Genomic DNA, 26063 nt, shown 5'->3' on the forward strand with positions numbered 1-26063 from the left:
ACATTAGGGTGTATGTGCCCCTTGGGATCACTACATTTGTATCTTTCTGGTAAATCCTTAGTAGTGCAATTGCTGGGTCATAGGGTAGTTCTATTTTCAAATTTTTGAGGAACCTCCATACTGTTTTTCAGAGTGGCTGCACGGGCTTGCATTCCCACCAACAGTGTAGGAGGGTTTCCCTTTCTCCTCATCTTTGCCAACATCTGTCATTTCCTGACTTCTTAATTTGAGCCTTTCTGACTGGTGTGAGGTGGTATCTCATTGTGGTTTTGATTTGTCTTTCCCTGATGCCAAGTAATGTTGAGCATTTTTTTCATGTGTCTGTTGGCCATTTGGATGTCTTTGGAGAAATGTCTGTTCGTGTCTTGTGCCCATTTTTTTGGCTGGATTATTTGTTCTTTGGGTGTTAGATTTGGATACTAGCCCTTTATTTGATACATCATTTGCAAATATCTTCTCCCATTCTGTCAGTTGTCTTTTGGTTTTGTCAACTGTTTTTTTTTTGTTTTGTTTTGTTTTTGTTTTTGTTTTTTTGCTGTGCAAAAGCTTTTTATCCTGATGAAGTCCCAATAGTTCATTTTTGCCTTTGTTTCCCTTGCCTTTGGAGACGTGTCTAGCAAGAAGTTGCTGCAGCTAAGGTTGAAGAGGTTGCTGCCTGTATTCTTCTCTGGGATTTTGATAGAGATTCCTGTCTCACACTGAGGTCTTTCATGCATTTTGAGTCTATTTTTGTATGTGGTGTCAGGAAATGGTCCAGTTTCATTCTTTTGGATGTGGCTGTCCAATTTTCCCAACACCATTTGTTGAAGAAACTGTCTTTTTTCCATTGGCTATTCTTTCCTGCTTTGTCAAAGATTAGTTGATCATGGAGTTGAGGGTCCATTTCTGGGCTGTTCCACTGATCTGTGTGTCTGTTTTTGTGCCAGTACCATACTGTCTTGACGATGACAGCTTTGTAATAGAGCTTGAAGTCTGGAATTGTGATGTCATCAGCTTTGGTTTTCTTTTTCAACATTCCTTTGGCTATTCAGGGTCTTTCTGGTTCCGTACAAATTTTAGAATTGTTTGTTCCAGCTCTGTGAAAAAAGTCGATGGTATTTTGTTAGGGATTGCATGGAATGTGTAGATTATTCTAGGTAGCACAGACATTTTCACAATATTTGTTCTTCCAATCCATGAGCATATAGAACATTTTTCCATTTCTTTGTGTCTTCCTCAGTTTTTTTCATGAGTGTTCTATAGTTTTCTGAGTACAGATCCTTTGCCTCTTTGGTTACGCTTATTTCTAGGTGTCTTATGGTTTTGGTTACAATTGTAAATGGCATTGACTCCGTAATTTCTCTTTCTTCTGTCTTGTTGGTGTGTAGAAATGCAACTGATTTTGTTGCATTGATTTTATATCCTGCCACTTTGATGAATTCCTGTATGAGTTCTACCACCATTTCTTTTTTTTGTTTGCATCAGTAAAGACATTAGGAAGCTCTTAGGTATTAGCAGTTCTCCCTGTGGTGTCGAATGAGAGCCTGATTTTTATACATGGCTTTTGTTTGGCAGCAGCCCAACTCATACTAAAAGTAATTTGGAGGTAGCAAGTGGAAGAGATAGTAATTTAAATCATGCTGGATTTTTGGTTTTGGTTTTATTTTATTAAGTCAATAAAATGGAATTCTGTATGATAGTTAATTTTGTTCTGAAGATAATTAGTTTTTGCCTATTTCTTACTGGAGAAATTTGCCAGCCCCCCCCATCACCGCCCCCCCCACCCCGCCCCCGCCGCCATTCCCGTCATTGTTTCCAGTATCAGCCACATCAGTCGTAAGTGTCATGGGAAAGATCTAACTACTGCTTTTTCAACATGGATTACAGCTAAACTATTTTGTTTCTCTGAGGTTAATTAGTAGGAATGCTAAAGATGTGTTTTGACCTTTTATCATTTCTTTATTTTATAAGCAAACAGTATTTTTAAATACAGATTTATTATTTTTAAATCACCTCTTACCCCACAGGACACATCTGTTTTCACATCAAAATATTATGAAATATTATATTCCGAAGCTTGTTAATACATGTAAACGTTATATAATAAAAATGTATCATTCTAGTAGTAGTAGTAATAACAACTGTCATCTACTGAACATTTATAACTTGTGAGGCACAATTTTAACATCTGTATTTTCCCAACAACCCAGTCAGGTAGGATTTAATATTTTCTTAATGTCGTAAGTGGGAAAGCTGAGTTGCCGAGAAATTGAACAACTTGCCCAGAGTCACTTAGCTAATAAGCGGCAGGTACAGATTTGAAACCGAGAGAGTCAGATTCCAGTTTGTAGGCTCTTGTTACTATTCCCTTAGCTATATATGTCATGAACAGCTTCCATGTGAATAAACATGCATCACTAGCGTTGTCTTGATAGCTGCAGGGGATTCCATTTTAGGGGCATGATACTTAATATAACCAATCTCCTGTTATCGGGCATTTAGGTTGTTTCTCATTTTTCTACGATACAAACATTGCTGTGATAAACATACCGCTATCTACTCTTCCCATGCCCGTCTTGTTCTTTCCTTAGATTACACTCCTGTGAATAGAATTTTTGGATCACATTGTTTGAGACTTTTATACAAATATTCAAATTGTCCTTCAGGAAGACTTTTTGAGCACTTCCATCAGAGTGTAAACTTCCTGATGTCACAAGTAATGATTCATAGTAAATTTTTGTCTCTTGGACACAGAGATAATTGTATTTATTGTTTTATAAGGTTAAACTTTTTTTCCTAAATAGTTACTGGCACTTATATTTCTTAATTGGCAAATTATCTGTTCTTATCCTGTTTTATTTTATTTAATTTTTTTGGTGAGGGTGTATCTTTTTGTAAGTTTTTTGTTTTTTGTTTTAATTTGAGAGAAAGCAAAACACAAATGGGGAGAGGGTGGGAGAGGGCAGAGGGAGAAGCAGACTCCCTGTTGAGCAGAAAGCTTGCCTTGGGATCATGACCTGAGCTGAAGGCAGATGCTTAACCCACTGAGCCACCCAGGCACCCCGGGTGTATCATTTTTATTAAGAATACACAGTCGTGGGGCGCCTGGGTGGCTCAGTGGGTTAAGCTTCTGCCTTCGGCTCAGGTCATGATGCCAGGGTCCTGGGATCGAGCCCCACATCAGGCTCTCTCCTCATCAGGGAGCTGCTTCTCCCTCTCTATCTGCCTGCCTCTCTGCCTACTTCTGCCTACTTGTGATTTCTCTCTCTGTCAAATAAATAAATAAATAATCTTAAAACAAAACAAAAAAACAAAAAAAAAAACAAAAAAAACAAAAAAAAGAATACACAGTCGTATACATAAAGGATACCAAGTTTTTGTCATATATGATCAGATATTTTCCTCCAGAAATTTCACATACGGATAAGTTGATTTTTTACATGTGAAAGTCTTGAATAATATAATAAAGAGGTTTTAATAAAAAGCGGCTCAGAAAATATATGACCTAATCTTTGCAAAAACAATTCAAGATGCCTTTCAGTCATTGATAAATGATAGAAAATTAAGAGCTTACAAATAGGGAAGTCAATAAGGGATTATTTTTAAAAGCTGTGTTTGTTAGTCCTGGAGTTCACTCCAAGAAATGCTTTATTTTCACGTGAACTAGAGACCACTTTTGCTTTTCATCTGTAAAAGTATCTTTATTAAGACATTTTTCTTTATAAATGACTTCATAGAAAAAAAAATCTCATTTCCAGAAATTTGACCTACACCCCACTACTGCCCCCAATGATGGATTTTTAAAACAGATTGTTATCATGGGAGATGATTCTCTACCAACGGAGAGAATATTTTGTAACAAGTCTTTTGATACTTTTTAATGGCTGTCAAAGAGAAGACGGAGTCTCTACAAATTAATCTAATTAAAAATTTTCCCTCCAGATTTAAAGAAATTTCATTTAAATTGTATGCTAAGTCTAATGCTTTAGAACTATCTAGGACTTTGTATGATTTTAAATAACTTCATTGACAAAGGAATTTATTCTAAAAAAAGAAATTATGTTCAGTGAAGACAAAGGCTTCTCCCACCCCCACCCCATCCATTTCTTTTTTGGCTTCATAGAGGAAAATGAGAAACGCTATTTTGGGGACAAGATTCCCAACAGAAGGGAATCCTTTGGCAGCAAGAATAAATAGCTTTGGCAGAAAAGCACCCTCCAAAGGAAAAGGACTTTGGCTTGTTCAGACTAGGGAGTGGTGATGAGCCCCAAGACAAAAAGGATATCCCTGGTACAGGGGCTGGGTCAGTACCAGGCTGTTTGGGTGGAAACTCTACTGTTACAAAAGCTCCTTAGAGCGGCTTCATAAAACATTGATGTTTTGAGATGCATGGCTTCTCCAGTCGTCTGGGGAGGATCCGTTACATTCCAAGGAAGTGATTCTGTTTTACTCAGGCCCACATTGTTCCCTTTGGCCTTTGATACAATACTGGTAATAGTAGTAGTAATGATAATAAATAAAATACAGATCCTACAAACCTGGCTTATTGACCCTTTTCCCTTCATTTTCCAGAAAATAAATCCCACATCTCCAAAAGTGGATTAGTGATTAATTTGAAGGAAACTCTCATCTTTCATTTTAAAATGGTTTGAAATCCTTTTGTGGTTGCCGTACATACAGAATATACTTTTTTACCCATTGTATTTCTGGGGTGAGTGTGGATATGTGTGTATGCATACTCACATATTTAGCTTACATTTTCAAGGTGATGTTTTCAGTAGAGGGAATTGCTCTTTGTTTGAATAAATACACTTGGGAAGATGAATAATGAGCCAGCCATTCCATCCACGTGTGATTCCACTTGCAATTGCGTGTGGCTTTGCTGATCTGGTTTGGTTGGATATGACATTCATGAAGGTCTAGTGAGGCGGTTAGAAAACTCAACTACTTGACTCAACCACTGAGCATCTGTTTCCTTTGATGCCAGGTTGCTGGTGACAGAAATAATGGGTGGAATGGTTTCAGAGATCTCCATATGCTTTCTTCCAGGGACAGAGAAAATAGAACTGCCCCAATGCAAAGTCTCTTTTCTCACTTATTCAATCAACAAATTTTTACTGAGTATCTACTGTATGCCACACATATTTGTTTTCTGTGCCATTCCTTCGTCACAATCCACTCTTTGCTAAAGTCTTCAATTTCCCCTCCCTTTGCACAATCCCAGCAGACACACAGGGTCGTTTTGCTACCTAAAAAGTTTGCATCTTTCCCACATGGAAAATCTAGTCCTGTATCCCTTTCCTTGAAGTCCCTGCTAAGGTGGTGTTTTATTTATAATATCCCCTTTTCTTCCCCCAAAAATAAATAAACCCCAAGATGGAAAAGTATTTTAGAGAAAAAAGAAGAGACTATGGGTGTTTTCTCATATTACTGCATACTTATAAATGTTTTAATGGCTGGGTATTATTCTATTGTATACCTTAGTTGGTTAACATTTAGTCAAAACAAGGTTCACAATTTGGATTTATTTCCTTAGGGCAAAATACAAAGTTATTGTTTACACATATTTGTAAAACCCTTAATGCAAATTGTTAAACCACTTACAGAGAGTTTATAGAAACTTACGGTCCCATTAAAGTTCTGTTTACTGTTCATATAATGGTATCTTTAACTTCACTGAAGACTAAAAATTTTTAAAATCTTCACTGATTATTGTTTTTAATTTACATTTTTTTATTACTAGTGAGATTGGACATTTTTTCACATGCTTATTGGACAGTTTTTGTTTCCCTCTCCTGAGCTGTCTGTATATGTCCTTTGTCTGTATTTCTATTAAAGTTTTTTTAGCCTTCTTATTCACTTGTATGGACTTACTTCATCTTAAGGGTGTTAATATTTTGTCTTTAGTATTTCTTGATCACATTTGGGCAAAAATCCCTCCAATCACATTATTTGTGATCACTTAGAGCCGATGATGTGTTTTGTTCAATGAGATGAGATCAGCTTTATATCATTTTATGAAGGAGGTGGAATTCAATGTCTAAAAATTAATATGCACTTTAGAGCAAGGTAAGGACATCTTTTCTAGAAACTTCTATCAAAGGGAGAATGTATAAGAGTTAAACTATGAGGGGCCTTAGTCTTATCGATAGGCCCATTTGTATTCTTACTACATTTGATGTGTGGCCCCTGTGCTGTGCTTAATTACAAAATTATGAAATCTGTGCCCAGACTAGCATCTTGACACAGGTAGTGAGCTACTTTGGAATTTACCGGATTCCAGATAAAGTTCTAGTCATTCTTCATTCCCATACCTGTTTCCCATGTATCTAAGAGGCCCTGAATAGCAGCCCTCATATGTTCTCCTTTTTCTTTTAGACAGTTCTTCCTCAGTCCAGGAAGATGAAGAGGTAGAGATGGAGGCCATCAGCTGGCAGGCCAGTAGTCCAGCCATGAATGGACATCCCGCCACTCCAGTAACCTCTGCTCGTTTCCCCAGCTGGGTCACTTTTGATGACAATGAGGTCAGCTACCCTTTGCCACCAGTCACCTCTCCCCTGAAGCCAAACCCACCACTTGTTGCATCTGGGACCCCAGATGTACCTCATCAGTCAGCTGGGTCATTTAAGAAGAGGGAACGTCCCAAGAGCACTTTGATGAACTTTTCCAAAGTTCAGAAACTGGACATTTCATCCTTAAACCATCCGCCTTCCATAACGGAGGCTCCACCTTGGAGGGCAACCAATCCTTTCCTGAATGAGACTCTGCAGGATGTCCAACCCTCCCCTATCAACCCTTTCACTGCTTTCTTTGAGGAGCAGGAGAGGCGCTCCCAAAACAATTCTGTTTCCAGTGCCACAGGCAAGAGCCAAAGAGATTCTCTCATTGCGGTCTACCAGGATGCCATCAGTTTTGATGACTCAAGCAAAACCCAGTCCCACTCTGATGCTGTTGAAAAACTCAAGCAACTCCAGATTGATGACCCTGATCGTTCAGGCAGTGCGACGCTACCAGATGATGACCCCATAGCCTGGGTTGAACTAGATGACCACCCCCCTGGTTCAGCACTGTCCCAGCCCAGAGATGGGTGGCCAATGATGCTAAGGATCCCTGAGAAGAAAAACATCATGTCGTCTAGGCACTGGGGACCCATCTACATCAAACTAACAGACAGTGGTTACCTGCAGCTGTATTATGAGCAGGGCCTAGAAAAACCGTTCCGCGAGTTCAAGCTGGAGATCTGCCATGAAATTTCGGAACCGCGGCTCCAAAACTATGACGAGAATGGCAGGATCCACAGCTTACGAATAGACCGTGTCATCTACAAGGAGAAGAAGAAATACCAGCCCAAACCTGCTGTGGCCCACACAGCAGAGAGGGAACAAGTGATTAAGCTGGGCACCACCAATTACGACGACTTCCTGAGTTTCATCCGTGCCGTTCAGGACCGGCTCATGAATCTGCCAGTGTTGTCAATGGACTTGAGCACAGTTGGCTTGAACTACCTGGAAGAGGAGATTACTGTGGATGTCAGGGATGAATTCTCTGGCATCGTGAGCAAAGGAGACAACCAGATTCTCCAGCACCATGTCTTGACACGGATCCACATTCTGAGTTTCCTCTCTGGGCTGGCAGAGTGCCGCCTGGGTCTCAACGATGTCCTCGTCAAAGGGAACGAGATAGTTTCCCGGCAAGACATCATGCCCACCACCACCACCAAGTGGATCAAGCTCCATCAGTGCCGTTTTCATGGGTGTGTGGATGAGGACGTATTCAGCGGCTCACGCGTTATTCTGTTCAACCCTTTGGATGCCTGCCGCTTTGAGCTCATGCGGTTCAGGACGGTATTTGCAGAGAAGACCTTGCCTTTCACACTCAGGACGGCAGCAAGCATCAATGGGGCGGAGGTGGAGGTGCAGAGCTGGCTCAGGATGTCAGCTGGCTTCTCCTCTAACCGAGACCCTCTCACTCAGGTTCCCTGTGAGAATGTGATGGTTCGTTACCCCGTGCCCAGTGAGTGGGTGAAAAACTTCCGCAGGGAAAGCGTCCTGGGGGAAAAGTCTTTAAAAGCCAAAGTGAACCGGGGGGCGAGTTTTGGCTCAGCCAGTATGTCTGGCTCTGAGCCGGTCATGAGAGTCACTCTGGGAACTGCCAAGTATGAACATGCCTTCAACTCCATTGTGTGGAGGATAAACCGTCTGCCTGACAAAAACTCAGGTAGGTAGAGGTTTCTCTTCTGTGAAAACTGCCACATGGTCACACGAGAGTTGGGGTCAGAGTTCCGCATTCTGTTCCCCTCTGAAGGCCTGGGTTTTGTTGTGTGACAGAAATATGGTAACAGAGCCGTGGGACCAGAGAAGCAAAAATACTTGAGCAAAAAGTAAGTAACAAACATGAATGGCCCAGTTTACTCCATTTTCTCCTTTATTATCTACTTCTAGAAAACTCTGCGTTCTTCTTCTCAGCTGAGCTGCTAAGCAGATTGCAAGGCAACTTATGAATTTGTATGCTTTTTCTGACTCACTTAAGTATTCTCTGTGGTTCCGGAAGCTGTCTGTCTCCAGATCCTAGAAAGCCTTTGGTTTTGAAGAGGTAGCTTTCCCGCTGTGCCTTGAGTGTCGGTAGAGGGGTCAGTTTATGGCCAGTCATAAATGCAGTACGGGTGAGGAGTCAGACTCGTGATTCCGGTCCCCCTGTGCAAGACCTGTGTCAGTCATTACATCTCCAACTCAGAGTTGGGATTTGAGGATGGGAAAAGGAGAAATGGCCTCTGAGTAGAATGAAGATCCAGCCAGGACCAGAAGGTCCAAAAGGGCTGAAATTCTATCAGATACAAAGTAAAGGAAGGTATGTTTGATTTAAACCAAGAAAGCGAGCCTACCGGCCCTCGCTGCCTTGCTCACAGGGAAGCTTTTGTGCTTGAGTGAGCACGGAAGGTGATGACTTTCCTCAGGGGTCTAGGGAATTTAATGAAATGACAAAACTAGAGAGTAATCCAACAGGCTCTAATAGTCTTATTTCTTAGAGGAAGTCTGCATGACCCCAATGACAGGCAATAAGCCCACGATCCTATGATCCTTTAAAATACTTCTTGTTTATCATAAACTTCGCCAGTTTGTTAACAAAAGTAGATATGTTAGCCAGGCAAAAAGGATAAGGTTGGGACAAACTCTACCCTTCTGCAGATATCCTTCTTCCATTCTCACTATTAAACCCTGATAGTAAGTTTAGAGTCTCCATTTCCTGTTCTGAGTGTGGAGTGGCTGTGTCATCCTACCCAAAATGGGACGTGACGTGCCTGCAAGAAGCAGGACGATCGGGTCACCTCCCCAAGCCGTCCAGGCCCTGCACACACACCGGGGCATTCTGTGTCAGACACTGTAGCCCAGTGCGAAATGAAGAGACAATTGGACCTCTGTGCTGGAGGCTGGACTTGCCAAACACCCCCACCCCCACCCTGGTTTCCAAACTGACAGGATTTTTTTTAAAAAACAAAGTCTCCCTCTCAGGGCCTGCTTATGCATTTCTCCTGAATTTAGCACTGTATTCTCCTGGTGATAGCACTGTGATTTCCACCTCAGCCACAGGACCTGTCTGAATTGACGGGTCTGAAAGGAAAAGCCCTGAACTCTCCTTCGGCACAGAAGCCCTTGAGAAGAGAAGTAAAGTGGAAGGCTGGGAAGTGACTGTTAAACCTGCTGGAGACTTGACCTCCAAGAGACCAGGCCTCAGGTTTATGTTTATCGGAATGTTTGGCCCTTCAAGTTTGTTAAGCATGGATTCAGATAATTTCGTTATGAAATTACTGAGTCTTCAAGCTGGAAGGGGGACCTTGGTGATAACTCAGTCAAACCTCTTCACTCTATAGATGAGAAAATTAGGGACCCGGAGCAACACGACTTATCTGAAGTCACGAAGCCACATCCAGGGGTCTTTTCTTAATACCCCAGCTGCCTCTTGGTAGAGGACACAGTAGACACAAATGTGAAAGTATTTCTTCTAAGAGAAGAGAGGTTTGCGGTTTTCTCAGTGTGTGCACATCTATCTCGTTTGTTTCAAAGTTCTTGCTCTCAAATATTTAACAGTTACTGTATGAGAGGGTTTTGGTGATAAACAGCAAAGACAACCAAGAAAAAAAGATTGTTGGAGGGTAGCTTGGAGAACTGAAGGAAAGCTTGGAACAGTTGAGCCAGCAGGCTTAGAAAGGATGGCTCTCGAAAGCAGAACTGAGAGATGTCTCCTCAGGCTGCAGCCGTTGGGATCAATCATCACAAGCCATTTTCTGTCCTTGCGTCACTTGGCTCAGGAGTCAAGGGGAGGATAGCACATTTTGACTGACATGACATGCAAGGCTGGGGAAGATTATTTCCCAAAGCAAGGGTGAGGGGGGAAGGATTGTGACCAGAAGAAGGGGTGTGGGGTGGGGTGGTTGCAGGACAAGGGACAGGGAAAATACAGGTCTTCAGCAAACACTTGACTTAATGCTTCCCAGCAGGTTAGTGTTCAGTAGGCTCAAGGCCAAGGAAATGCAGCTGGTAATTGCAAATGTATTTCCCCATTACTGGAACCTTTATTTGTGAAAGATTTTTGAAATACAGGACAGTATAAGGATATTTGGGAATGTTTCTCCCTTAAGCTATTCCTCCATCACTGCTTTTGCTATTCATGGATACACATTATTTTATTTTATTAAAGATTTTATTTATTTTTCAGAGAGAAAGAAAAAGAGAGCACAAGCAGGGGGAGTGGCAGGCAGAAGCAGGCAGAGTCCCTACTGAACAGGGAACCTGATGGGGGCTCGATCCCAGGACCCTGGGACACCTGACCTGAGCCGAAGGCAGGCACTTAACCAACTGAGCCACCTAGGTAGGCATCAGGTGGTTATACAGGCACCTGGTTATACATTTTTAGTAACAACCCCCACCCACACACCCAAAAAGGGCTTCTTATTCTACTCCCTGGCCAATGGTATATTTCTGGATAGGTTCCAGAAATTGGTAAGATCCTTTTCTGGAAACTTGAGAGGTACAGGATCTGAATTTCTGTCGGACAGTGGGTTCTTAGCATTGCCGGTGCTCCCTGTGATCAGCTCCTGCTCTCTCCATCCAGTGTGCCCTCCATTAGTTATCATCCCTTTTCAGAGCTCATCTTAGTCTTCAGTCAGCCTTGGATGGTACATTTTACAGGTGATTTTTTCATAATTCTCACACCTCCATTTACAGAGAGGGAGACCAGAACCTCTGCATGCTTACTCCTGCCTGCAGCCGGCAGGGCTGTCAGACCATAGGCAGCCCGGGATCGCGGGGCAGCACCCCTGACTTGCTGCAGCCACAGCAGGCTTCTCCCAGTCCTGCTGCCAAACGATTAACAAGCTGCCATTGGAGTCCAACATGGTTTAAACTGGCAGGTCCAACCCAGCCTTGTGCATGTACGGCCGCCCCTGCCTTCCCACCAGGCTCTTCAAGGACCCCTTTCACCCTGATCCCAAGAGCTTTTCTAAGTCTTAGAAGGTAGCAGAACGAGGCCTACTGCTTGCCCAGATCATCCGCCAGGAAACAAAACATGCTGTCTTGCATAGGTAGCTTTCTTTGCTGGAACTCCAGTTCCCTAATATTAGATCGAGAGAAAACAATTTCAATAGAATTTGCCTTTTATGGAAAATAGAAATCTGAATTTTAATGTTAAATTTTCTCAACTTCATCAAGGAAGATGACAAAATGTGTGGGCTCGCATAGTTCATTACCATAAATTAGACGACACTAGCTCTCAGAATTGCATTTTCCTACCTGTCCACCAGCCCTACACATCCATTAGCTGATGCTGGGAATCATGAAAGAATGCCACATCCATAGAGTTTGCTGTGAATGTACTTTGGAGGGGTAAGCGGAGAGGTCAGCTTTGTGGAAAGTAATGATTCCTCATTATTCCAATGTGCAGATAAGGACAATTAGATAAAACTATTGTTCAAGTTGCCATTGATTAAAAGTAAGAAACTCCTCAATATAATTTTTAGTGATCTAAATCCATAGCAACACACAGAGAGGAGTTTAGGACATAATTCGGCGTCAGATCGGAGTTTTATTCCTAGTGCTGCATTTTAGTAGCTTTGTGACCTCAGGCAATTTACTTAAACCTCTCAAAGAAATCTTACTTTCCTCATTTACAGAAGAGGGTTATTAATACCTAGCTCATTAAGAAAGAAATTAGATAATGCCTTTAAGTGTTTAGGACAGTTTCTGGCCTGTAATAAATGTAGCAGATAGCTATGTAATTACAACTGTAATTTAAAAAAACAACAACAACAACAACACATGGATTCATTTTTAGATAATGTAATTTTTACTATTATGTGTATCCAATTTAAAATTTCTTTCCTAGAAACCAGTGCAAATTTCTCAGTTTTCCAGAGTTTTACTCTTTAGAAATAACCACTGAACTATGTTATTTGTCAAGTAGAGCAAAACATGTACTTCACTCCGTAATGTTTTCCTTGGAGAGTGGGTGTGTATGTCCTCACTCGCTGAGATTAGAAAGCCCTGCCCAGATCAATAAAGAAAATTGGAATTGTTTATTTGGGGAAACTCCTTTAACTAAGGGCTGTTGGTATTACATAATGAAGCCAAAGCCATGTCATGTTGTTTTATCCATGGCAAGTTGCTGTACGGGGGTTCCTACAGCTCACTTCTCCACTCAGGTCACCCTGCAAACCTGGTCTTGAGGTTGGGGACTCTGTGGGGGGCTGTGACTCAGACGGAGTGGTTAAAACACTTCGGGGTTAGAGTGCTTGGGTTCAGTCCTCAGTCTGCCACTTTCCAGCTTTCACCTTGGCTCGTTCACTTTCCCTCCCAAAGCTTTTGTGGGCTCATCTGTAGAACGGAAAGACTGTGATCTCAAGGGATTGTTGCAAAGATGCAGGGAGAGGGTGTGCGGGCAGCATTTGGGACACTAGAGTGCTCAGCAAACCGTGCTTTTAGAGGTTATAGCCACAGAACTGATATGTCTCTTCACGCACATATCTAATAACAGCCCTCACATGGAAAACTTTGAGTTTTTCATCCAAGCACAGTAGAACTAGCCATAGATGTATAGAATTAAAGAACAGGAAGGGACTATGCCTGGCATTGTCTAGCCCACCCTTTACTACCCATCTCCCATTTCCCCATTTTCCAAGTCAGGATTTGAGGCCAGGGGAGAATAAAGGACTTGGGTGTAGGATCTCTACCACTTAGGAGGAAAGCTGGGAGTCACACGCAGTGTCCTGTTAGTCTGTGTCCCACCCATTGCACCATGTCCATCTTTCATGTGTCTGTGCTGTTTCTAAGGGCTTTGTCATTTACAGATGCCATTACCCCCACAAACGTGGCAAAGCATTTTTGTGAAAAGACGAAATGCTGTTGAGAAAATTCATCTTTCAAAGGGAATTGATTCTTTGGCTCCACGTGGCTGTCGTTGATGTTTTATTCGTTGCTAAGTGCTGCTCCCTTTTATTCCTTTCTGCCAATCTACGGATCTACGCCTTTATTTCTGGTATTCGTGCTGTGTTCCCATATCGCCCTGACCTCAGCGGGCAGAGTGACCCGTTTTTCAGGCTGTGGGTTTTATTGCTAGGATACAAGGCCACCGTAATCAGATAGTTCTAGCAAAGGGTCTGAGGCACAGGCACTGTGATTTCCGTGGAAGGAAATGCTCAGCCCCGGACCCTTGGAAAGACTGCCCGGTGCGGAGCCGGGAGGCAGTCTTCAGGCCTTTTTTGTTGTTGAGGTGCATCTGTGGGCCTCTCCTTCCATGGCTCTCCAAAGAACCTAATGTCTGGATTCTTACCCTTTCATAGCTTCTGGTCACCCTCACTGTTTCTTCTGCCACCTTGAACTTGGCTCTGACCGGGAAGTGCCTTCCAGATTTGCCAGTCACGTGAATGTGGAGTTCAGCATGCCCACAACTTCTGCCTCCAAAGCCGCTGTACGATCCATCTCCGTGGAAGACAAGACTGACGTCAGGAAGTGGGTCAATTATTCTGCACACTACAGCTACAAGGTAGCCTCGGGAGGCATCTGGCTAATGAGTCCAAGAGCGTTTGTTTATCCCTCCACCATCCCCCCTCCCCACCCTCCATGCCCCATCTTGTTCCTTTTAGCAGCGTCTGCCCTGGATGCAGTGTGTTCTCTTACTGCCTTAGAGAGGGGTGTGCCACAGGCGGCTGTGGGTGAGTCCGCTCTGATTTGAATGACTAATCTCTAGTGAGCGAGAGAAAAGTTGGGAAAAAATAAGAGGTGGACGAAAGAGGAGGGTATAATGTCTTTCAGTCATCATGAACAACATCAAAAGAGTCATGGGGTAAAGGGATTATTATTAATCTATACATTCTGTATTATTAATTGTACACTATATATAATATGATTATTATGAATGAGTATATATATGAATATTATGAATGAGTATATCATAATATCATATTCTCATTCATAATACATGTTGCAGAAGTTGTGAACTTGGAAGGTGGAGGGGAGTTCAGGAAAGTGCTAACCCAAAGTATGTGTTTCGGCTTCCGAGTTGATGATGTAGATCTGTGTAAAGTCAGGACACATATGACCTGGTCACAGGGCTATAGCAGGACACAGTTCAGAAGCCAAGCAAGCTTCTGTAACAGGATTCAGGCTGTGGAAGGAGGAAACAAAATCGGAGTGTTCAGACATGGTCATTCTATCTTGAGGTGTTAGAAATTCAATAGCAGGTTAAATGTCAAAGACAGAAAGTGGGGGTTATTGAAGAAGTATTTTGCAAAGTGGTTTAATAATTTTTTATTCTTAATAATATCCTTAGATTTTTACGGTTTGTTTTTCTGTAAATGTTTCCTTAGTTGTGTCATCTACAATCTTGAACTACCAAAAAGAACAAATACTCCATCTTGTGGCCAGAAAAAAAATAGCACTTTCATCAAGCATGGGCCTAGTCCACTGCTTGAATTGTTTCCTTCGTCATAAATATCCCAAGTGGTAAAGAGAGGAGCAGCTTTAACTGTGAAACTCTCTTACTTGATGTACTTCTTTTCTGACTTGTCAAAGGCTTCAGTGTGTCTCTCTTTCAAGGCAAGATGAATTTATTAATCCATTCAGTTACAGCTACCATATTTTGCTGAAAACACAGGTAGAACCGTAAAAAGACAACACTTACCAGTTTGGAGACTTTGTTTTGTTTTGTTTTTTTGTTTTTAGATTTTATTTATTTATTTGACAGAGAGAGATCACAAGTAGGCAGAGTGGCAGGCAGAGAGAGGAGGAAGCAGGCTCCCTACTGAGCAGAAGGGCTGATGCGGGCTCAATCTCAGGACCAGTTTGGAGACTTTGTAAAGCCATAAAGTAATAGAGAGTATAAACATCTGGCTGGAGAGGAATCCATTCATTTGATAAACCTTTATGCTTGCCCGGCGCATGCCTGCATTATGGGGATACAGTAGTGAACAAGGGCCTGCTCCTGTCCCACGGAGCCTGTGGAATCCTGGAGCTGGGTTCATGTACAAGGGACAGTGGAGATATGGATAGGAGCAGCACCTAATGACTTGAGGACAGCTTCACAGAAGAGGTGACCTTTGAGCAGCGTACAAGGCAAAGAATAAAAATTTTCCTGGTGGACTGTGAGGAAGAGGGAATTCCAGACCAAGCAAAAAGCATGTGCCAAGAGAGAACCACGCCGACCTCTGGGCCAGAGTAGCTCCAGTGTGGCCAAAGCTCAAAACAGTGACAAAATTACAGGGAATCTCCTGGTGAGGTATTCTCTTTGGGATTACTTCTTATTGGGATGGTTTTTCTCCTTTCTGATATTTCTTTCCAACTTCTACTCGCGACAGGTGGAAATTGAGCAAAAAAAGAGTTTGAAGCCAGACTTTGAAGGAGATGAAATGGAAAATCCCAAGGAGTGTGGGGTCCAGTGATGAAGCCCTCTTGCGGGGGGGCCTGACCCAAGCATCGTGACAGGACGTCTTCCTGAGCAGCTGGAGTTCAAGGCAGTACCTACCATGGCTACTCCCTACTGGAACAGTATGTTGGACCCTCCCGTTTGTGGTTACCTGTAATCTCACAGGAAACCTTGAGGTGACTGCTTTGGAGAGACTCTGATATGCCTGAAGCAGGTGGTTTCCCTGACTTCTGGACCTTGTTGTCTAATTAAGCCTCCTTCTCTTTGCTCTGTTGATCTCGTAGCTCTTGAGTGTGGCTTGTTGTGACTACTGGAGTTAGGAAGAGAACCCTCCACATCAGTGTTGGCAGGATTTCCTTCTGGTGTTCATCTGTCACTTCCATGATTTTCTAGAAAACACAGTCTTGAGAATCCCCTTCTGTCATGCCCTCTAGAAAAGGTTCAGAAGAGGTACAAAACATATTTCCTTTTTGGGTCTACTAGGCCTTTGGTACATGTCTCTGTTCTTGCAATGTTAACGCTATGCAACAGAAGTTTTCGAGACATTTCCGTCCCGCTTTGGGATCGTTTTGATGGAAACACTTTTTCCATCTCTCTAGTCCCGGGGTTCACCACCCTGAGTCACAATAGACAATGGAAAAAGGCACAATAGGATACTTTTTTATTCTGTGATTAGCCCCATATTCGGCAAAGGGTGGCTATGAAAGGGAAAGCAAAACTGAGCTTATTTTTCTTCATTCTGGGGGAAAAGAGACATTAATTATAAGATTATATTCAATTCAGGAGACATTTTCAATCTGAATGAATTCCCAAATTCACACTGAAAAACATAGGCCATTTCCGATTCCTGAAACAAATGGATATATGTATATATATATATTATACCTCAGGCATTTGTCAGGAACACTTGGGAGCTCTTTCTATACCTCAAGCCTATGGACAGTTGCATGTCTCTTTGACTCAGACTTTACACGAAATATAAGTGGAAAAGATCATTTTAAAAGCTGTTTTAAAACTGAACTTATATGATCTTTTCCCTAAAATTCAGAGTTCGATAATCACAGTATTGTAACAGATCTACAAGGCAGAAGTCTCTATGGTAGAAATGGGGGAAAGCCATATTTTTCTAATGTTGGGACTATTAGTCCCAGTCCCAAGAGTCTAGGACACTCACTTTTCTTTCCCTTCATATGGTCCCATTTACATTCTGTACTTCCACTTCTTACTTGTATCTTGGTGTTTTCTTACCACACACAGACCTATATCGGCCATCCCAAATGGGACACCTGCCCAACAATTTACAGGTAGGCTCTAAATGCCTGTTTCTCCCATGAAGAATACAGTAAGGGGACAGAAAGCATGCTTGTCAGATTTGTCAGATGACACAGAGAAATAAATGATATATCCTGTTTCGACTGGCAGATTTAGGATTAATTTATTCATTGAATATTCATTGAATTATAACTATGTACTGACACTAGAATATAGACATCATTACCATTTTTTAAAAATACCTGAACATAAGACTGAAACTAAAAGGATGAAATTCAGTAGACATTAGTAAGAAACTATATTCTAGTTGCTTAAATGTAACCCTCTAAATACAGAGAGGTGGTGGGGAAGGTGCTAAAAAGTCCTGGTTTCATAGCAGTTCACGTCAAAATAGGAGTTCATTGTTGAATCAGGAGTGTATCATGATTATTCTCAAAGTCAGTGCATCAGCCTGTGGTAACAAAAGCCCAGGGAACCCTGCATGCTGCATCGGTCAGTCCACTTCTGGATGGAAGGCTGAGTTCCATTCTGGGTACCATATTTTATGAAAGACATTAATAAATTGTGTCCAGAGGCAGGTGATCAGGGTTGTGAAGGGTCTGATGATATAAGGAGCAGGGGAATAGAATAGGAGAGAATAAAATAATATCACTGCCTTGAAATTTCTGTTGAGTTTTAATAAAAAGGAGAGGAATTAGACTTACCCTGTGTAATTTCAAAGGGCAAAAATAGGAACAAAGAGGAACTTTCTAGATGACAGATGTTTGCTTCAACATAAAGAATTTTCTAATAAGAGTGGTTCTAAAGAGGAATAGACTTGAGCAGTAAAATTTCCGGTTGCGGCAAATGCCCAAACAAAGGTTAAAATAACCATCAGTCCCAGATGCTATGAGAGGGACATTGGATTTGGGCTGGATGGCTACCAAGATCCCTTTCTGCATATAGGTTCATCTCAGTAGTAACAGGACTCTCTAACTCTAGTTGTTTTTCCTTTGATAAGTGGTTTTGTATGCTCTTTGAAATACAGTGGGGCTCCCTGGAGGTCTTTGTCAAGTGAGGCATAGCCCTTCCCCTGTTGTATGAGAGACACATGAGATTCCTCATAAAAACATCAAGGTGAACTGAAGAGCTGGCAAGGGTGAAGGGCATTCTGGCACCTTCCTTACCTAAGGTTAGTGCCTGTGCCTCCTCTCGAGATTTCTGCCTCACCTGCTAGCATCGCATGTGTATTGCTTATTGAAACTTTTCCCCCACCGTAGTTAATTCTCACTGCCTTTGTGCTTTTACCTGGACTTTTTTTTTTTTTTTTAACGAACGCTTAGGAAAATCCCTTCCATGCTATCTACATTCAACAAGCAAATTATTATTAATTAAGAAAAATATATATCACCTTGATTTCATTAAATTTGCTTTCCCACTACTATTTTTGGGAAACTAATTATGGGTAGCATTTAGGGGTTTTGGAAATACAATACTATATATTTTAGGCCTAGTGTTTTGTTAATAGGCTACCTAGAAAACACAGTTAGGAAAATTGCCTTTTTGGTGTGCGAATTCTAAGTTTGCCTCTGGACCTGAATTGTATGTATGTGTGGTCACAAAAAATCCTTGTCTGTGTTAGCAATAATGTGAAATGAAAAGTAAGTTCATTTTACCAATACATAGTATTATTATTAGAACATAAATTAGATGTCACATGATATTAAGAGCTATGCTTTCTTCTGAGTCCAGTGGCTTGCTTTGTGACTTTATTGTAAAAGAGGATAAGAAATGTACTCATTATGATAGGTCAAAGGAGAATGAAGTTAAGATATTTGAGGGGGGCATTAAACCCCCTTTGCCACGCTTATAAACATAATACTAGTTATTTCTTATCAAAGTTTTGCATTTCACTTATATTAAATATTATCAGGACAATTTTTTTTTTTCTACTTGGGTCTTTCCCCGCTCTCAGCATTCCTGCATTATTGGCAGGACTCAGAACTCTTGAGAACTTTTTTTATGTAATGTATTTCTATTTGAAACGGGACTAATTTCTATTCAAATCTAGTGGGTAAGAGCAAGAGTTTATTTCCCTAGAAATCAGTGCCCCCAAGAAATATGATCCATGATGGCAAAGAATGTATCTTATTCTTTGTTTCCTGTACCTAGGACAAAGCTTGGGAGTATAATAGGTTTCAGCCACTTCAAATCCTTGATGATAGGACAAACATATATTATTGAAATACAAAGAAGTTATTAGGGGGTGCCTGGCTATCTCAGTTGATACAGCATGCCACTCTTGATCTCAGAATCCTGAGTTCCAGCCCCATGTTAGGTATAGAGCTTACTTAAAAAAAAGAGAGAGAGAGAGAGAGAGAGAAATTATTAGGTATTCAGTAAGTGTTTGCTGAATGAACACTGACCCTGAAACTCTAAGATACTTAACCCTTACTTATCAGATACTTATATTCAAGCAAGCAAGCATGCTTTATTTCATGAAAGACTTGATTTTTTTTTTTATTCCTGCTTCCCCCGTCAACTAATAACTGGCAGCACTTAACGTGCAGCTGAATTTAAACTACAGTTTACTTTACTCATATTGAAAAACATTTTTGTGCCCAAAATACAATAGCACAGATGTCACCCATAGTGAAGATTATTGACTCAATTTTATTTCTGCAAGCCAGACAGACCTTGCCCATTTGAATAGCCAGCAGGAGAAGAAAGCATGGCCGGTCTTGGTGTGTGAGGTCCTTGTTTTCCCCCAACAGTAAGCACTGACCAACGTTACTGGGTACTTCCTTTGTCACCCTATGTAGATGGAGGTCAGAGAGTAAGAATGAAATTTGTGAAATGAAATCATGATTTCACAGCTGCTTTCAGTCTCATTATAAGGTTAGTGGTAGGGAAAGCACAGGATGATCTGTTTTTTTTTTTTTTTTCTTAAAAGCCTTGGGAATGTTAAATTATTTTGAGTAGGAAGCACTGCCACCTTGCCTACTTTTAGAATTCTCCCACATTTAGAATTTCTCCCACTTGAGGCTGATAACTTTAACTCTTCTACAAACAGTGATCATGGTTGATTCTAGCATTTCTAGAGTTTAGGTCATGTTAAGAATGCAGTTTACAAAAAAATTTGAACAAAACTGACCCAAAAGATTATATCCACAAAAAAATATCAGCTAGTATAAGCAAATCATCTTTAACACCTTATACCAAGTCCCATCCAAACTATGACCACTCTTTATTCAACATCAGCCATGGCATTCTCACCAGATTTTAAAGATGTTTCCTAAACATTACCACTATTTAAGTGCCAATTCCCTACAAATCACCATTTCTTCATCATTTTTTAGTTGTCCTGTTTGTAAATGAAACTTGCTTTGGATATTGTGACTCGTATTTATGTATTTAAGGAATTAAAAGTGAACAAGATTAGAAAATAAACGTATCAGTAATAATTTCCCATGTATTAACTAAAAGAAGAGCTATGTAATTTTCACATTTCTTCTAGTGTGCCTTAGCGAATCTGCTTGAGAGTCTAGTTTTTTGTTTTTCTTTTAAGAATTGAGGAGGTGGGGGGAAACACATCTCTGAACTTGGAATTCCAGGTCTGTAAAGACAGAAATTATCCATAATAATGTGTTTGGTACCTGGACAGAGGAAAACCATAACTGTGTATAGTGAAAAACTATAAAAGAACAGACTCAAAAATTAGAATTTCAGCATGAAAAGACAAAGTGTAGAGAGGTGACAAATACAGCACTGGCCACCAAACCTCAAAATATTTGAACTAGAGAGCATCCCTTAAACTAAGGAGCTCTAGGAAAAATAAAAGATTATGTAGTGAGGCTAACAGTAGGACAATTTCAGTTCAAATGTTTATCAAGTGTCTACTCTGGTCCAAGTTCCGTGCTGTCAGCCAGCTTCCTTAAAAGGAGGTAAGGTCAAAGCCAAGGACACTGAACATTGTTGATGTGAAGTCATTGGAGGGAGTGCCCTTTATCAAGGGAAAATTAGAGTTTCTATGAAGCTTTGAAGGGCACAGTCATGGAGACAATCACCATGTGAAGTAACTTGCTGTTTTCACAACCGGACCTCAGTAACCTCAGCTAAAAAAGTGAAAAAGCTGAACTAATGATCCCTGCCAGCTCCAGTTTTATGGATTATTTTATAAAAGAGCCTTTGGTGCCATTGTCAGTGATACTTCACGTCTGTAGGACTCTTCATATAGTCTCAAGAACCAAGAACCAATATCAGCTGGCCCATCTTTTTCCTTTTTATGTCTCTATCCTTTACTCTCTGCCCAGACAACAAACACAGAAAACTCTGCAGTCCTCTGTTTTGTAGTTAGAGGATCAAAAGGATGGTGGCCATCAGCGAGAACACTGCTCTGTAAGTTCTACCTGCATCACCCAGCACAACAGGGCTGTGAGTGTAAGGAGGAACAGACCAGACAGGGCTCCAAAACGGATGTTAGGATTTGGGGATCACTTGAAGCAAACGTAGGTCTAACCCACCAGGGTACTGAGGGGCCACATTAGGATGATCTATGATTTATAGTTATGTCCTTTTACACAAAAGACTGCAGCAATTGAGGGAGGAAAAAAATGCTCCGTAAACATTCTGGGACTATTCGTAAAACAGTTGTGGCAAAGTGAGATGAGAGCAAGGGTCAGTTCTCTCTATCCTCACTGTCTATTAGTAACATGAAAATGTAGTTTAAATTTTTTTTTAAACATCCAGAAGCCATAAAATACCATCTCTTTTGTGGTCTATGTTAGTATGATTTTAGTTTCTTATACTTAGAATGGGGTCAAATGTAAAGGCTCAATTCGAACTGGACCGAGCAAGGAATTTTAGCATCCTCTTCCTGGTCAGTCCCGTGTGCCTCAGATCAAACCCTCAGTGCCAGTCACGGACACCATCTAGCCACGGTCATCTTGCCTCCATGTGCTTCAGGATCAGCAACCCCAGGTAGTATCCAATGCAAGTAGATCTGGGAAAGCAGATGTGCACAGACCCTGGACCAAAGGGTTGAAGGGTTTTGAAGTCTAATGTGAAAGGGAAGATTGTGAGTTCCTCTGACCCTAAGCCAGCATTCATTTGACCTTTGTGTCCACCTGCCAACAGAACGTGGAGAAAACTTTACCATATGCAAGAAAATAAAATAAACAGAATCAGTATTTTAGCTCAGGGAGTGTGATAAAAGAGCTCTCCTGCTGACCCTCCACTTTTGTAATGTCCATCAGCGAATTTCAGTCTGTCGGGATGGAGGGACCCAAGATCTAATGAGTGAGTCAGCTGATCCAAGGCTTGTATTTCCTTCCTTCATCATCCATCCTCATTTGGTGTAACTTCTTGTACTAGTGTGATTAATTTTATGTCAAACCAGTTTACTTTTTTAAAAGAAAAAGAATATGTGCCTATGTAATAAAGTCTACACACTGGCTAACTTTATAGAGGTAAGGTTCTGTTTTTTATCGTTCTGCTGATTATTGTCTGTAATACCCTTTTTTTGAGCTATGAAAACAAGCTATTAATAAACATTTTTAAACACAGTTTTTCACTATGGAAGATTTAATGAGGTGGGGCATAAGGAAAAATGTTTATTATAAAGAAAGCCCATCACCCAATTAATATGGTTAATGATCATAAGATGACAAGTTAACAAGTGGCAGGTTAACAACTGTTTATCCTAGTGTATCACATATATAATTTAGTCAATTCAAGAGATACTTATTGTGTTCCTATTTTCTGGCCAATTCTGTGAGAAAACAAAATTATATAATCCTTAAGGTTTTCTTGGCAATAAGTGCATACACCTATAAGTGAGAAATATAAAAGTACATAATCAAATACCATATTTGCAATGTGTTCCTGGCATACTGTCAGTGCCCAACAAACAACTGTTCAATTGATTGATGAATCCAAATGACTAATGTCAACGTAAACTCAGATGGGGGCAAAATCAATATGGACTTGATTACTTGTAAGATTTTCACAGAAAAGATGACTTGTGAGACCTGGAGGTCTCTGTGGTAAGAGGAGGGGAGTTTAGAACTGGGAAGAGTCAGGTGGCGAAGTGGCATGCTGGATGCGTGGGAGGTGAGCCTGACCTGAGTGAAGGCCTCATGCGCGTCTGAAGGTAAGGTTGGGAGCGAAGCCAAGCTGAGGGAGGGCTTACAGCTAGCCTGAGGTCGACTCAACCCAGTAAATGCTATGAAGCTATTTTAGAATCTTACCAATAAAGCACTATTCTAGAAAGACTCATCTGTCTGCAATGTGCCGGGTATTTTTGGACAAGAAGAAAGCTTAAGGGCAAAGAAAAGAAGGGCTTTTTTTGTTTTGTTTGTTTGTTTTGTTTTGTTTTTGAGTAAACAAGGAAAGAGAGAAACGGAGCTTTGTGTTTTATTTAGTTCAAATAGACCATGGACATCTTACTGCAAAAGACAATGATCCATAAGTGGCCCCCTGTCATTGAGAGAACGCTGTCCTGAATAGAACACAGAACTGTATAGTCTAGCCAGTATGAAATTAATTGATATTAGTAATTGATAGCAGGTGCACAGAAGGGTTAATGGCCAAAAAACAGCATAACATTTTCTTAGCTGAAGAATAATATACTCCTTCCCTCTATTCTTTCATCCCTGTCTGCCCAGAGTCCTCTTGTGCAGGTTTTGAGACCTGTCTAGGTCCCATCCTGACACAAGGTTTCAGTCTGCTAAGGCCCCCCTGTACTTCGATATTCAGGTGGAATTACTATGCAAGTGGCTGTCTGAAGCCAAGGGTGCTCCCTAGTGTTCTTCAGGATTTGTGGGAAGAGAAATTGGGAATGAGAGGAAGTGAAGATGAGAATTTAAATGTCCTCAGTGTCATTTGTCAGCTCTTTTCCAAATTCCCCCCACCTCTTTCTTGATCACCTCTATTTCCTCTTTTTTCCTCCATGCTGGGCAACTTTCTCTATTCCCAAAACATAATATGTTTTAGCTTTATACTCTAGTGCAGCCATGTGTCCTAAGGATTTTAGATGCATTCATATTTAATGAAGGCAGCCCCTCTCTCCATTCTGCAAGGTACTAATAGTTCAAGGCTGATGGTACAATGGACATTTGTTGAAGGTTAGCAATTAATAGCGAGTACAGCACAAAGCAGGAAAGAACTTAAGACTCAATACCAAACATCCCTGCTCTGAAAGCTCACTGCTCACAACCTACGGAGGGAATCCTTGCTCAACATCTTTCTCCCCGCCTCTAGCCTGAGTAAATGGAGCCAACACCTCAAGTCCCCAAACTGTGGTTTCCCTGACTGCCAAGAGAAAACTGAAAAATTCTTAAAATCTCACATTAAGTGGCGATTAAGTTCTAAAGTCAACACTCTTGAAAATCAAAGTGCCCAGAAAATAGTCTAAGGCATAAGTCTTCTTTAATGAAAGTTGCCCTCTGACCCTCAATTAATTTTTCAATTTCTTCATTGAGAATACTGACAGAGTCATCACCACCCCAAATCCCGGCCACCTGAACAATGTGTTCCAGTTCATGGCCAATGTGGGGAAGCCATTAAAATGAGTCACAATTATTTCCTGAGTTTTACCAGTATGAATTGATGTTTCAGGCTTGATGGCATCTTTTCTCTGCCTCACAGACCCACTGAGTGGAATGGCAGACCAAATAACTTGAACAGAAGTATAATGAGTCTCCTTTATAGTTCACTTTCCTATGCAAAGCAATTTTTGGTTCTACTCCATTGCATCATGTCATGGACCCACTGAAGTATCTTTCCAAACCAAAGAGAATGCTATCCTAGATCTCCAAAAAGAACCATAGAAATTCACTTTTTTTTAAATTTAATTTTTAAAAAAATTACAGATACTATTTTTAGAAGAACTCAGAGCTGAAATACATGTACTTTCCTTCCCCACACAGTCTAGGTCAACAGAGGGGACAAGGTAAATCTCTTCTATACCTGTAGAAAGCAAACCCCAGGGGTTCCTTTTTTTTTTTTTTTTTAAATCTTGTTTCACCTCTCTCACTTCTTCTTCTTCTTCTCTTCCTCTCTTCTTCTTCTCACTAAACACTATAAAGTCCCAAGAGCCTGGACTAGTGTGGTGGGCACTGGCGGGAAAAGGAACATATCCCAGAGACTGAAATGGTCTCCAGTTATTTCTTACCACATTGAACTCTTTTCGAATAAAGCGCACATCTCATCTGCCACTTTTTAACAGTTGTGTGTTGCCTTTTAATGTTTTTTATTTATTAGGTTTATCCTCCTTGTTAAAAAGCAATCACGACTAAAAGAATTAGTTTTCCGGGCAATGCAGCAAAAATGCACCGAAAGGAACAGGAATCAGCAGATCTAAATCAGCATCCTCTTATCTATGCTACTCTGCCACCTACAGGAAGGTTGTGAGTGGGTCACCTCACTTTCAGGTGACAGCAATGACTAACATATCTGCAAAGTACTCTTCTTTGGAATAACTGCTAATCAATATAGTAGTCATTCAAGAATGTTTTGAAACACCCATTCTGTGTTCTGTTAGGTTCGAAGGATGCGGAGGTAAATGAGACATGCCCCCCGCCCCCGAAATAACTCCTTCAGAAGATGGTTCGGATAGCAAAGGCATCATCAAGACCAAGGGGAGCACATTTGACAACTTCATTTGAGTTACAAAAGGGCATCCCACTTTCTGGGCTGGTAAAGCCCCACATCAGAACAGAGAGAATACTGCAAGTAGATCAAGCACCAGGTTTCACCTGTGCCTTCTCAGAAGAGTCCTTCTATGCAATGTAAAAACTACACAACAGTATGTGGCCTCCTCGGTTCTGTAGCTGGTACTTAAATCATGAGCTTATGGAGATCTATTTTTTAAAAATAGACACGAAAGGGGAGCCTGGGTAGCTCAGTTGGTTAAGCGTCCA

At 41.1% G+C, this 26063-nt stretch overlaps 1 protein-coding gene across 1 annotated transcript in view; it reads left to right on the forward strand.

Annotated features, from left to right (window-relative positions):
* The window catches only part of STON2 (stonin 2), a 145923-nt gene extending 128612 nt beyond the window's left edge, over nucleotides 1–17311 (forward strand). The window contains exons 6-8 of the mRNA XM_080808033.1: nucleotides 6358–8196; nucleotides 13811–14013; nucleotides 15824–17311. Of these exons, the coding sequence (XP_080664159.1) occupies nucleotides 6358–8196; nucleotides 13811–14013; nucleotides 15824–15907 (2126 nt within the window). The 3' untranslated portion in view covers nucleotides 15908–17311. The remainder of the gene's footprint in view (nucleotides 1–6357; nucleotides 8197–13810; nucleotides 14014–15823) is intronic.
* The last annotated feature ends 8752 nt before the right edge of the window (nucleotides 17312–26063 follow it).

This window comes from Martes martes (assembly GCF_963455335.1).
Source record: "Martes martes genome assembly, chromosome: 7".
NCBI lineage: Eukaryota > Metazoa > Chordata > Mammalia > Carnivora > Mustelidae > Martes > Martes martes.